This window comes from Salvia hispanica, chromosome 4 (assembly GCF_023119035.1).
Source record: "Salvia hispanica cultivar TCC Black 2014 chromosome 4, UniMelb_Shisp_WGS_1.0, whole genome shotgun sequence".
NCBI classification, from domain to species: domain Eukaryota; kingdom Viridiplantae; phylum Streptophyta; class Magnoliopsida; order Lamiales; family Lamiaceae; genus Salvia; species Salvia hispanica.
In genome coordinates, this window is record NC_062968.1 from 30,274,249 (window position 1) to 30,288,295 (window position 14,047).

Below are 14,047 nucleotides of genomic sequence, written 5' to 3' on the forward strand. Positions count from 1 at the left end.
ATACGTTTTGACTAAGGTTGGATCGCAAAAATCCCGGTTGGTGGATTCACCCATGGTATGTTTATGATGAGGTTGCATTTTGATCACATTAATTTTTGGTAAATTAATATATTTGTCTTTACATAGTGGTAGTCTGTTAATGTGGTTTTAATGAGGTAGAAGTTGTTACTCGTGCATACCATTTGATGAGGCTCTTGATCTTCCATCCTAATCGGACTTGTCTCTGGAGTTCTCAACATATTCAGATCTAGTGGATGAACTACATGAAACATAAGCCATAAATTGGTGATTTCGTTTTCATCATCAGTACCGACATCCATATGCACTTCATTAGTGTTGTCGGCCAAATTCATAACTCTATCATCTACCTGTGAACTCTGACGTTGTTCTATCGCAGACGTTTCAACATCATAAGTAATAGTTGGTGGAGGCTTTTGTGTGCAATCAAATTATTTCAACATATAATACAATTAAACGAGAGGTTACAGGCCTCGTCAATTATTATCAAGTTGTTGTATCGCTATATAGTTATATCTATATGTAAAATTTACATTAAGTCTGCATATATTTTTATATTTTCAACGTTATGCTCATTCATGCTTATTACTGTTACAATCCTTCCACGAACCAAATCGATAAAATTATTATAAGAAACCTTCCCAATTAAAAAATGTGTTCATTACGGTAGGGCAGATCACACAACACTTCAACCAAAACTTTGAACTATTTTCCCGCATCAATACATGTTTATGCACAAAGATCTATTATCCAATCTTCAATTGTGCTAGATTTTGTGGGATAGGTTCAATTGTGCTAGATTTTGTGGGATAGGTTCAAGTTCTAATTGTTTATCGGGCTTCAAGATACAGATTTTTAAAACCAAGCGCATGGAAATTTTCAGTTTCCAAAGTTTTTAAATAGGGATAATAGTCATTTAAATTAAGAAGTTTGTTCAATTTTTGGTTTACCTCATGAATTTTGAAATTGAAATATTAAATCACAGAATTTCAATTATTTTTAATTGTCTCATTCATGCATAACATGACAATATTTTAATAAAATAAGAAAAATATGAGAAAATAAAGGAATATGAAAGAAAGAAAATACTTATTTTAATGAAACATGTCGTTTTGAATATCGAAAATATAACATTTTGTGCATGGATGCATAAAATTGAAACTTCGTCATCCGATCGTCCAATTTTAAAATTTATGGGACATGGCAGAATTTGACCAAATTTCGTGATTTAAAGGACTATTAGAGCATCCACAATGGCTTTAGGCTAGCCATAGGGCAGCTAGAGGTGCCCACGGTTCGTAAACCGGCGGTTCCGATTTCGGGAAATGTGGAACCGGAACCGAACCGTGAGGCTATTTGACGGTTCCGGTTTTGGTTCGAAAATCGGCGGTTCCGATTCCGGTTCCGAACCATCGGTTTTCGTACTGTTCCTCGCGGTTCCGGTTCGGTTTGGCGGTTCCAACGATTTTCTTGTTTTTTTTTTTTTTGCTATGTAATTTGGAATTTTGGATTTATACAATAAATTGGGACAAGACAATGGATAATTTAAATTGAAATAAACGAATAAGGTGAAAATCATATCAATTTTATTGAATTTGAGTTGTAATGGACAACAATACATTACAATTGTCAATACATTACAATTGTCAATACATATACAACAATGTGATATAATTTACAAGTTTCGTCCGAACATAAATAAAAAAACCATGAAATCGGAGGGAAAAAAAAAAATTGAAAAGGGCTTGAGCTCAACTTAAACTTTCAAAGTTAAACTTTTCAAATTTCAAGAGTGGGGCAAATGTAAGTGAGGATGGAGGGGGAGTATTCATAGATAAAAATTGGGGGGAATTGGATAAATTTGAATTCAAATTTCGAATTTAAAAAAAAAAGGTTTTAAAACTGTCAAAAAACCGCTGGGAACCGCCGGTTTTACCACCAAAACTGCCGGTTTCACCGGAACCGTAAAACCGCCGGTTAACCGGCGGTTCGGAACCGTCCGTGCCACACCTCATCCCTTATACATATGCACTTACTATAAATAAATTCAAATTTTAAAATAAATAATCCACATGTCAACTACATAAAATCCACATATTATATCAGGTCAAAAATCAACATTTATTAGGTACATATTTCAAAACATTCTGAACAGTCGTGGGATCCTCTCACCACTCTATATATTATACATTTATCAACATGCAAAAATGATGAGGAAGAGAAGGTTGCCAAAATGCGTCAGCCGCCGACCCTGATAACATATGGAGTTCCTATGACTCACGTCAACCCAAAAGGTTCACTTATATCTTTTTCCTGAAAAATATTAGTGGTTTATATGAGCCACAACTCAGTGCATATAAATTTTCACCTTAATTTCACATCCCAAATATCAATATATTCTTTAACCAATATATATAACAATAACCAACAAATATTAGAAACAATTTCATGTACATATGCATATGCCACTCTGTTCAATTTATTATTCTGTGACTGGTCAAGCCTGGTATCTGCCCGGGATTTCCATTGTATACGAGCCGAAAGTCCCCTTTTATTATTTGACCTTTCCACGAAGGTCCCTCTTTGATTTGACCTTTCCACGAAGGCCCTTTTTTGCATTTTGATCTTTCCACGAATGCTCCTCTTTGATTTGACCTTTCCACGAAGGCCCCTCTTTGCATATTTTCTTTGACCCGTAGGTCTATTGCCATTGATATCAGATCCAAGGCAAGACTGTCACATATCCTCTTTAATTCCATGATTCAAATAATTTCATGACCATGCATCAATCATATCCATTGCACCAATTACATACCCATATATTTTATCAATGATTCCAATACATATTTATTGCACAAATCACATATCCACATCATTTACAACATCAATATCAAATAGTAACACATAATAATTTTAGGCTCACATCATATAATTCAAATATTCACTCCAATTTAACACATAGTAATCAATCACATAAAATATATAAAATTAAAAGTGTGATTTATACACATTATTATGATAAATACACATGATTATGATAAATACCCCTGATTATGATAAATGGTTTAAGTAAGCCATCGATTCCTTACTTCTGATTCATAGCTCCCGAACCATACAAACCAAATTTCAATCTTTTTTTTTCTCCTTTCCTACCCATTTATAATAAATCAGTATATCGTTTTTTTTCGATACCTCCCTCTCCTTTTCTTTCGCTTAACTCTCCCTTTATATATAATAAATTCTCCAAGTCAGTTACAATGGTGAGAAAATATATGTCGCATACTTTTGAATAATAGGGTACTAGTAAGTAGTAAATAATAATATTATTGCATGGGTGATACGTGCATACAACACACATACACCAAATTGTATACGTGTAGCTGTATCCTTTTCTTTATTATTGCTATATATACATTTTCCTCCTTTACTATTTTTATAGAATTATTTTATCTACTATTAAATTCATTGGTACTTATCTATTTATAATATTGTACTAATTTAATAATCACTATGTTCAAATACATATACACGTACCTATATATTTTCATGCACAATAATACCATGCACATACACGTATTATACACATACTTAAATTAAGTATTTAATATTTTAAGCACTATATATGCATTATACACCTTATATATTATAGTATTTACTTTTAAAAACTTTGAAGAATCAAAACTATATACTATATTGTACCATATTTAGTCAATTAACTGCATTTTCTTTTACTTAATTAAATTAATATTATTCTCTATAAAACTCTTTTAACATATATCCATTATGCAAGTGATAAAATAATATGCAATAATGTAAAATGGTGCATGTTTCGGGTTAGGGATGTCACAGTCCGGAACCGACAGTTCGGTGGCGGTTTCTGTTCTTAAAATCTAGAATCGGAACCGGCCCGTGGTTCAAATTCCGACGGTTCTGGTTCAAGAAAAAAGTCACGGTTCGGCGGTTAACCGCCGGAACCGAAAACCTTGGGCACCTCTAAGGACAGCCATATGCTAGCCACAAACTCCTCATGCCACATCATCAGCACTAAAATTCTCCTGCCACATCATCAGGACAAGCAACTGGACAAGCAATAGGCTAGCCACAACAATCAAAAATAAAAAACAACTAAATTTACGGAATTAAACAAAAAATACGGAATTAAATTTACGACACATATACAGGAAAATGCAATAATTTCATTTAAATTAAAAAAAGTGCGTCCTAAAAAAAATTACATAAATTAAAAAAAATACATAAAACAAAAAACTATCGCCGTGCAGTCCTCCGCGCCCACAACTCTTCAATTAAATCCTTTTGGAGTTGAATGTGAGCATCCACTTGGCGCATGTCGGCATGTGCCTAGAGGCGGCCGGTTTCATCGTGAGGTACCCCTCGTTGTACGTTGGCGGCGGCCACACCGTGGCTTGGACCGGCTTCATTATCGTCATTGGCCCAACTAGTCAGTTGTACACCTTCATCTTCGACAATCATGTTGTGCATGATAATACAGGCGTACATTATATCAGTAATGCAGTTGACATGCCACAAACGCGTTGGATCCTTAATTGCCGCCCATCGAGCCTGGAGCACCCCAAATGCGCGCTTCACGTCCTTGCGTGCCGAGTTCTCCCGTTCCGCAAAGTAGGCCTTCTTGTCCTCATTTGCGCATCTGATCGTCTTCACAAAGACGGGCCACCTAGGGTATATCCCATCTGCCAAGTAATAGCCCATATCATGCCGGTTGCCGTTGGCGACAAAACCGATGGCCGTACCGACGCCCTGACACTACTCGTTGAAAAGGGGCGATGAGTTGAGGTCGTTGTTCAACCCGGCTATCCCAAAATACGCATGCCAAATCCACAGCCGATAATCAACTATGGCCTCGAGGATCATCGTGGGATTCTTTCCCTTGTAGCCGGTGGTGTAGAACCCCTTCCAGGCAGAGGGACAGTTCTTCCACTCCCAATGCATACAATCTATGTTGTCTAACTTCCCCGGGAACCCATGCTTATCCCCGTGCATCTGCAACAGATCCTGACAGTCTTCGGGGGTAGGGTTTCGAAGATACTGCTCACCGAATATTTCAATGACGCCCTGACAGAAATACTTCAGACACTGCAGGCAGTCGTCTCACCGATGTGGAGGTACTCGTCCCACATGTCTCTCGCGCCTCTGTAGGCCAACCGCACCGATTGCCGCAGCGATGCACTTTTGAATAGCTTGAGTGGCCGAGTCTGCCAGCCGCATAAACATCTCCCTGCGCATCCTAAAACGCCGCCTGAATAGGTTGTCCCCAAACCGCGGCTGCTCTGTGAAGTAGTCGTCATATAGCCGTTGATGTGCAGCTACGTGATCCCGATCAATCATTGCTCGGCGGTGGACAACGGGTCAAGGTACCGGCGGTACTGCCGTCGCTGCAAGGCCCTTTCTTACAGCTAGGGCTGGCAATTTTTGACACGACACGATAACACGACACGAACCGGCACGAAATTAATGGGTTTGGGTCAGAGCTTATCGTGTTCGTGTCCTTATCGGGTCGACCCATTAAGGACACGAAAATTTCGTGTCGTGTTCGTGTCGGGTTCGTGTTATCCGCTAACAATGCGTGTTCGTGTCGTGTTCGTGTTATCCGTTAACACATAATATTTTAATATTATTATTCTTATTAACACATAATATTTTAATATTATTATTCTTATTATTTCATTTTTCAATACTTATTTTCGTGTCATTAATGGGTTCGTGTCGTGTTGACCCGAAACGGTTCGTGTCATTAATGGGTTCGTGTCGTGTCCGTGTCGTGTTCGTGTCTGAGGGTAGCGGGTCGTGTTCGTGTTCGTGTTTGAGGTTTTATTAACGGGTCGTGTTCATGTTTGTTGTTATCGTGTTCGTGTTCGTGTCGTTATCGTGTCGACACGATAACGACCCGACACGCACGATTTGCCACCCCTACTTACAGCCGCTCTGCCTCGCGGATCGTATAGGCCTCTAACTCTTCCAACACTTGTCATTCGAACTCCTCCTCGGCATCCCCACCACTACCACCACTACCACCCGCGTTACTCATTTAGCTTATTGCTCTTGTACAGAAATTCAGAGAAAAAGAATATTCGTTAAAACAAGCGGTGCAAATGTAAAATGACGTTAAAATCGCGTATATATAGTGTTTCGGAAATTAAATAAATAAAAAAAAGTCGCTGGCCGATCGCCAACCTATAATGGCGGCGAGCCAATCGGCGAACGCATCGGCCAGCGACCAATAATCGGCCAGCGCTCGACTATTTTTTCGCCAATTTTGCGCTCGCCGCCTACAATAGTTCGGCGAGTGGACCGGTCAGCGCCGGGAAGCGGCTAGCCGGCCCGCTCGCCACCATTGTGGATGCTCTTATTAACCATTTTTAACACTACAAGAAGTAGGGGTGGGTAGGTATGGTATACCTTACCAAAACCACCATACCGTATACCTTACCGTAAATACGGTATGCGAAAAAGTCATACCTTTACCTTACCAAAGTTTTCGGTATACCGAACTTCGGTATACCTTATTTTCGGTATGACGAATTTCCATACCGATATCGTACCTGATTTTCGGTATACCGTATCGAAGTTCGGTATACCTTACTTTTGCGGTATACCTGACTTTCAACATCAATTCAAATAGAAAATTAGAGTATTTAGAATATTATTTATATTTTATAGTTTTGAAAATAAAATTTATTCATAATTATATTTATATTTGACAATAGATTTTATAATTTAAAAATATATAAAATATATTTTATATAAAATTGTGTTTATATTTTTGTGGTATATACCTTAGTTTACGGTATATACCTTAATTTACGGTATATACCGAATTTCGGTATGCAACGGTATACTGCGGTATTTGAAAATTCATACCGTTACCTTACCGGAATATTTTGGTAAGGTATCATACCGTACCGAAAGTCACGGTATACCGAAAATTCGATATTTTCGGTATTTTTTCGATACGATAAGGGCGGTATTTCGGTATTTTTCCCCTGCCCTAACAAGAAGTACTGCTACTATTTCCTATTCCACCAAATAGAAACATCACTTAACTGAGCCAGTGATGAAGGCGTCGTTCAAGGCTATATACGAGCCCGACAAAGCGGCAGCCGCTTCCACCATTTCCGTCAACACCGGCGACTTCAAGCTCCGCGCCTCCCTCACCGATGCCACCGTCGTCAATGGTCCCAGCTTCAGTGAACGACCTAGCTATCGCCGTCGAGAAACCCGGCTTCTTCATCGTAGACTACAATGTGCCCAAAAAAGTAACCTCTAATTTCCCTACCTCGTTCATTTCGATCTGCAAACTTATACTTTTTCCCTAATTTTAAAACTTCGTAGCTATCGCCTCAGAACTGAATTGACTAAGTAACAATCCGATGCAAATATTTTGGGCGTCAATTGGTTATATGTTTGCCTTGCTGTCACTCATCGTTGCTGTGAATGTTTCATATGAATTGACTCCGATGGAGATTTGCTCAATTTTTTGTTGTATTTTATATTGGTTGAATTTGTAGGATATTAGGTTTCAGTTCATGAATAGTGTTAGGGTGGCAGAGAAGCCGTTGAATTTGACTTACATTCACAGCAAAGGCGACGGGCGGACCATTTTGGATGGGGCTTTGGTGATTGATTAAGGCAATAATGTCTCTGCAAATCATGTGCTCGGAACAGGAAATACGAAGCTGAAGTATACTTATGTTCATGAAGGGCTGACAACTTTCGAGCCGAGCTATGATTCGGGGAAGAATGCGTGGGATTTTGCTGTAACGCACAAGGTTTACGGGGATGATGTATTCAGGGCTACTTATCAAACATCTGCTAAGAATTTGGGGTTGGAGTGGAGCCGAAATTCAAAGCAGAACGGGTCGTTCAAGGTAAAAAGCAATTTTTTGGTTTGTGTGTGTTGATCTTTCTGTTGAATAGGATTAGTGAGTTGATGGAGCATTAAGTCTTGTGAAGTTGCATAAATTTCTTATTTCTTAGAAAAGGAGGTGAAAACAGATTGCTGCTTTTGTTGATCATAATCTTAGCACTTATTTATGCAATCAAATGCATATGTTGCCTTCCATGTTAAAGGTGAGTTGAAACGTGCTTGCATTTGCTCACCGAGGGAGTTTATAAGGAGTCTGCCACGGAATGTCTACCTGCGTTCGGTTAAGATCTTGGTTTAATAATGTCAGGTCGAGTTCTAATAGTAAAGTCAAATTAGTTGTATTTCTGTTTAGTTCTTTTCCTAAGTTAGATGGAAAGGAAGTTGGATTTGCAAAATTCCATGGTTTGCTATTAACTCCGAACTGCACACAGCCACACACTATCATTTACACAATTACACTGGGAGCTCTAATTCACTGAATCATAATTCGTGCAGATCATAGCATCCATCAATTTGGCAGAGGAACGAAAAATACCAAAATTATGTGCCGAAACTACCTGGGACTTTGAGATGTGATCTCCTTATTTGTGCTGCAGGGGAGCAAGGATCTCATCGCTGATGGAGTATTATGTATTTTTAACCCTTCAGTTTACATGTAAAGATCAATTCTAGGTGGGCACTGAAATAGTATTTGATTTTGCTTTGCTACCTACATTAACCCACAATTATTAACTCAACGATTAACACAGTGTGTCTTTTTTCCACTCAAGTTTGTTCTTCTTCTATCCTAACTTAGGTGAGGTGTTTCTATTTTGACATATGAGTTTGGACAATGATATTTAGTGAATGAAATTGTAAATAACTAATTAGAAGAAAGAGTGTAAAGTAAAAAATGAGGAATAAAGTGAAAAAGATAAAAAAATGATAAATTAGAAGATAGAAGTAAATTATCGGTCAAAATGATAAATATCTCACTTAGATGAGGACATCCCAAACAAGAATATACAGATGGAGGAAGTATGTACTATTATAATAAAAAATCATTTAATCTACTAATATTGTTAATTTACTACTCCATGTGCACTAATGAAAACAATTCCCTTTTTGCTCCTTTTCAAAATCTTCAGTGTGGATTGCTAATTATTTCCACCCTTAGGGGGACGCCTTTATATTACACTATAACCGAAGGGGCAAATAGCAATAGGATAAAACAAATTGAATTCTTCCCGGCAAAAGTTTCCAACATTTGGCGCCTAAACCCTATATTCCCCAATTTATCTACGCTTTCCAGATCCCCATTCATTCCATCCCTAAATCTCCCCTTCAAATTCCAATCGTCGAATCTAGATTGCCGGAAAATGGACAGCGACGACGATTATCAGACATTTTCACCGCCAAAGGTGCAATCTCCGCAACTCCAATTGCGGAGGCTGAAGCGCTTGAAGAAATCCGACGACAAACCCCTAGAGGATCCGTTGTTCGACCCGAATGAGGATCCGATTTTGTTTGACCACGTCGATTTCGCCAAGCTGGAAGCACTGGAGAATGATTCGGAGCCACAAGTTGCCGACGAGTCAATTTCAACTGAAGATGCAGATTTATCTCAGGAGTCACTGTCTCAAGGCGCTGGAGAGGAAGTCCAGGATCCGATTTTGTTTTCCCACGTCGATTTCGCCAAGCTGGAAGCACTGGAGAATGACTCGGAGCCACCACTTGCCGACGAGTCTATTTCAACTGAGGAGGCAAACTTATCCCAGGAGTCACCGTCTCAAGGTGTTGGAAATGGATTAGCGATTGGTGTGGAGGCGAGGAAAACTAAGAGGGTTTTGGAGTTTGATGATGATGTGGTTGGTGGAAGTCCGATGAGAGAAGGCAGTGAGAATGAGCTGGAAAAGAAGAAGGAAATCATTGGAGAAGAGGGCCTGTTAGGGGAGAACGAAGGGAAAAAGAAAAAGAAGAGGAGAGAGAACAGCGATGAAGGTGATGAATTGAAGATCAAATCGTGGGGTTCTAAGAAAGAGAGAGATGCGTTGCCTAAAAAAAGCAAAAGGGGGGAAGAGAGAGATGAGTTGCCTAAAAAAAACAAAAGGACCGAGGAGAAGGTTTGTTACAATTTAGCATTCTCGAATCATCTTATTTTGGTGTGATATGCTTGTTGACCTATTGTTGGATACTGAATTGCTGTTTTGCAGGAGAGGAAAGAGTATCTAAAGGAACTTCATGCTGAATCTCAGAGATTGTTACGAGGTTTTTGTTTAATTTTAGTATTTTTTAGGTGGCTGATGTTTTAATTTACTATATTAGTAGTTATTACTATCTCTCAGGCATGACTGATAGTGTTTGTTGGTCATGGTTTTTCTGTCTAGAAACCAGTAATGCATCATTTAAACCTATACCAGCGGTGCACAAGCCTATATCATCAGTTCTAGAGAAAATCCGGAAGAGAAAGCTTGAAATTTCAAAAAAGTGGGTAGATATCACTTTCATCCGCATTCTATAAGAATAGAAGAGTATTTTTTTGTACCTGCATTCCCGAATATGTGATGGTTTTGATCAGGCTTTATAATTTTATGTGAACTTTTGTTTGGTGGAAGGCCTATGATTTCAAATGACAGCAATCATGGTTTCGAGCGAAACATCAGGCCTAGAGACAAACTGATGGACCTTGATGTACCGAACGAAGACAGATCGGAAGAAAATGCAACCATACCAGTAGAAAAGAAGGCGAATGATCCACTTGAAGAACAGAGTAGTTTGGCTGGTTCTAATGTGGATGAAGATGATGGTAAACCGACAATACATGAAAATGTTCAAAATGAAGTGGTAAGTCTGATTTATGATAGACTTCATTTTGATTTTTGAAATCTTTTACACTTAACAGTTCATAGGTGCTTATGTTGTGCTGTTTTATCTTTGGTGCAAGTGAGTGAAATATTGATTTAGCATGTGAAAGATGTGTTGAGAATCCTTTTGTACTTTGAAGAATTGACCAGTAGTTTGATCAGTTATTTGCTGATTAATTAATGCTTCCTACCATTTTAACTGCAGCCTGCAAATGAAGAGCCTACTCCTGCACCCCGAGCTCCAGTGGATGATACTCAGGTCATCATCATTTTTTTCACAGAAATTGCTGAATTTGGTGGTTTGTGGCTGAAAGTTCTCCAATTTACAATATTGAGATGTCTACAGGATCTTTTTGATGATTCAGAACCACTGGGTACTACAAATGTACAGAATGATGAGAAGCCAAATAATCTTTTGGATGAAGATTTTGCTCCATCTTTACAGGCTATGAACTTGAAGTTCGATTCTGTCCCCATGGATGTTAGGTTAGTTGAATTTGAGGCATTGTTTTGTTTGCTCGGTTACTTCTGGCTTTAGTAAACTATTTGGTTGCTGTAAATAGAACCTTTTTCCACAAAAAGAAAAGCCGATACACTTGGCTTCTTGGCTTTGCTGGTCCTAGTGATATTCTATTAGCATCGTCTTTAGTTCAGCTCAATGATTATAATGCTGTACTACTATTTACTCCTAACATTGTCTTAAAAAATAAAATGACCTCTTTATTTGATTTCTCAGCTCTTCAGACGAAGAGGACAACGACAAAGAAAATTCAGACCCTCATCCTCGTGTAGTTGCTGATAATTCTTCTCCAAATGGCGATCCTGTAAAAAATTTTATTGATGAGGAAGCTGAGGAAGAAGATGATAGTGACAATGATCTTAATCGTTTCCCAGAGAATGAAGGTGATGATATTGATGATTTGGAGGAACTTAATGCTATGATAGCCACTGAGTATGAAGAAAGGCTCACTGATAAAGAAAGGCGCAATGAGCTCCATCAGAAGTGGCTTGAGCAACAAGATGCAGCAGGAACTGATAATCTCATACAGAGATTGAAATGTGGACCGGTAGTAAGAGATACATTGTTGTCGGACGACGAGCCTGAAACTGATGAGGATGATGAGAAAGATGAAGACATTGATGATGAAGCTGAAGAAGGCTCTTTGCAAAAGGAATCTGGCAGAGTAAATATTAAAATGGCTAAGCAGATAATCCTAAAGTTGTATCCTGATAAAGAAGATGCTTATGTATCTGATGGTGATGAAGATGATGACATCCAGAGGAAGCGTGCACAGTGCCTCATCAGAAAGGCAAGCTTTTACAAGTTATTTGTATTCTTGTCGATGCATCTTTAGGTTCATCACAATATGTTGTATTGCATGTGTTGTTTTTTGCTCTAGTTGTTGAGTTGTTGCTAAGCTTTATACTTAACTCGAGCAGGAAGAGAGAGCTACAATAGCATCACCAACTGCTGATGCAAGTTCCAGGGAAGTATTTGGTCTTATCAAGAAACTGAATATTTCCTCTGACAACAAGAGGAAACCAAAAGCTTTTTGTAAGACATATCTTCTTGTAGTGTATTAGTACTATATATTTTTTTTGCATCTCGTCACTAATTGCTGATGATAATTTGCAGCCGTCTTTGATTCGATCATTAAAGGGGGAAGTAGTGGTCTATCTGCTAAGGTAACAACTACACATGTTATCTTTTATGTTAAAGCAACGATAGAAGTTACAGTTCTTATCTGCAAACATAGTCATCCTTTGATTGCATCTTCTTCAGAAATCTATTTGCTCGCACTGTAGCTTCATAAATCTTCTTCAAGCGGTGAATAACAAATGGTCTTGGGCAAAGAGTGATTGCTGTACTATTGTATTCTGCTTATTGTTGTCTTCTTGAGTTCAAGATGCAAAGTCATTCTTACCATTAGACAATTGTTTGAGTTTCCCTGCATCTTTCTTCTGTCATTTATCTTTTGTCTGTAATATGATGCATTACTAGAAAAGAAATGTGGAGCACGAGAAAATAAACTATCCGTTCTGATTGTTAACTGCAGTCATCTTTTGTTGGACGAGCATCAAACCATCATATGCCATCATCTCACAAGCAAGGGTCAGCAACAGTTCGACCATTCATTTTCGGAAGGGATGACAGCAATAGCCGGAGTTCCATATCAGTATCAGAGGACTCATTGAATGCAGAGGTAATATGCCATGATAGTTTAGAGAACACACAAATGCTTAAGCTACTATTTTTGGCTAAAACATCAAGTGTTTTTAACCTGCAGCTACATCAAGAAATCCGACCAACCAGGAACATAACTGCCAAATACAGCAACTCACAGACCAAAGTTAGATCTCAAACCACAGATGGTGGTGTAGAATCAATATCAACAAGCACTTCTCTGCTCGAGATTTTGAAACGATCTTCATCAAAGCCTAAAGTCTGTAACAACGAGACTCCAGTCGACTTCACAAAGAGTATCTTTGGATTTAAGGTTCCTAAAAAGACAACAAGAGTACAAGGAAGAGGCTAGCTCCTGTGGTGATACTGATTTTCTTTCTACGTGATTATATTCATTGATCACAAAATAGTTATAGCATAGTATATGATCACTTCGTTTCTTGGAGTCAGAACATCATCAGATTGCCTTTGCCATGTATACAAGTTTGAAGCATTTGTTGAATTTGTAATTTTATTTGTTATACAAAGTGAATGTTATCTTTTTTTTTTCGTAAAGAAGTTGTGGGTATTTATGGTCCTTGTATTTAGGCCCAACCTCAAAGCCCAAGTGTAATTATTCCAAAGTCCCAACTGCTCGGCCACCTCAAACCATCTGTGTGTGACACGTGTCCCACCCGACCCGCAATTCAGCCTCCCAAAACCATATCATCAATTGCGAAATATGTATATATAAATTGAAATGAAAACTAAAGTAGGAAAAAAAATTTAAAATACAATTAACTTGCCACACGTGTGTACTGTACACACGTGGATTGTGGAGTAATAATCATGCAAATTTTGCAATAATTATAGACCACCTATTTTTTTCTGGTAGGCGGCCGAGTCAAAGTTTTCATGATGTTCCCACTAATTCTTTTTCTTTTTGTTCAACATATTACCTAATTAAATTACTTACAAAAGTAAACCCTTTAGTATAATTTTCCATAGTCAAATCTCACCATTAATGGTGCAAAACCATTAATGCGTTAGTGCGCCGAGTAAAAACTCAACTGCGAAAAGGAAAAGAATGCAAAATTAATTCATTATGGTCAATTC

At 38.3% G+C, this 14,047-nt stretch overlaps 2 protein-coding genes across 2 annotated transcripts; both read left to right on the forward strand.

Annotated features, from left to right (window-relative positions):
• Nucleotides 1-7,100: 7,100 nt before the first annotated feature.
• LOC125223763 (outer envelope pore protein 24A, chloroplastic) lies at nt 7,101-8,634 on the forward strand. Its single transcript, XM_048127052.1, is given in 4 exon segments — nt 7,101-7,237; nt 7,239-7,313; nt 7,566-7,925; nt 8,420-8,634. Coding segments are annotated over 4 exon segments (642 nt in total). The 5' UTR covers nt 7,101-7,111; the 3' UTR covers nt 8,501-8,634.
• Nucleotides 8,635-9,175: 541 nt separating this feature from the next.
• LOC125218899 (protein starmaker) lies at nt 9,176-13,553 on the forward strand. Its single transcript, XM_048120695.1, has 11 exons — nt 9,176-10,026; nt 10,117-10,171; nt 10,291-10,390; nt 10,519-10,747; nt 10,973-11,026; nt 11,114-11,253; nt 11,504-12,077; nt 12,208-12,322; nt 12,404-12,453; nt 12,825-12,971; nt 13,056-13,553. The coding sequence occupies exons 1-11, from the start codon at nt 9,283-9,285 to the stop codon at nt 13,302-13,304; spliced, it is 2,457 nt and encodes an 818-aa protein (XP_047976652.1). The 5' UTR covers nt 9,176-9,282; the 3' UTR covers nt 13,305-13,553.
• Nucleotides 13,554-14,047: the final 494 nt, after the last annotated feature.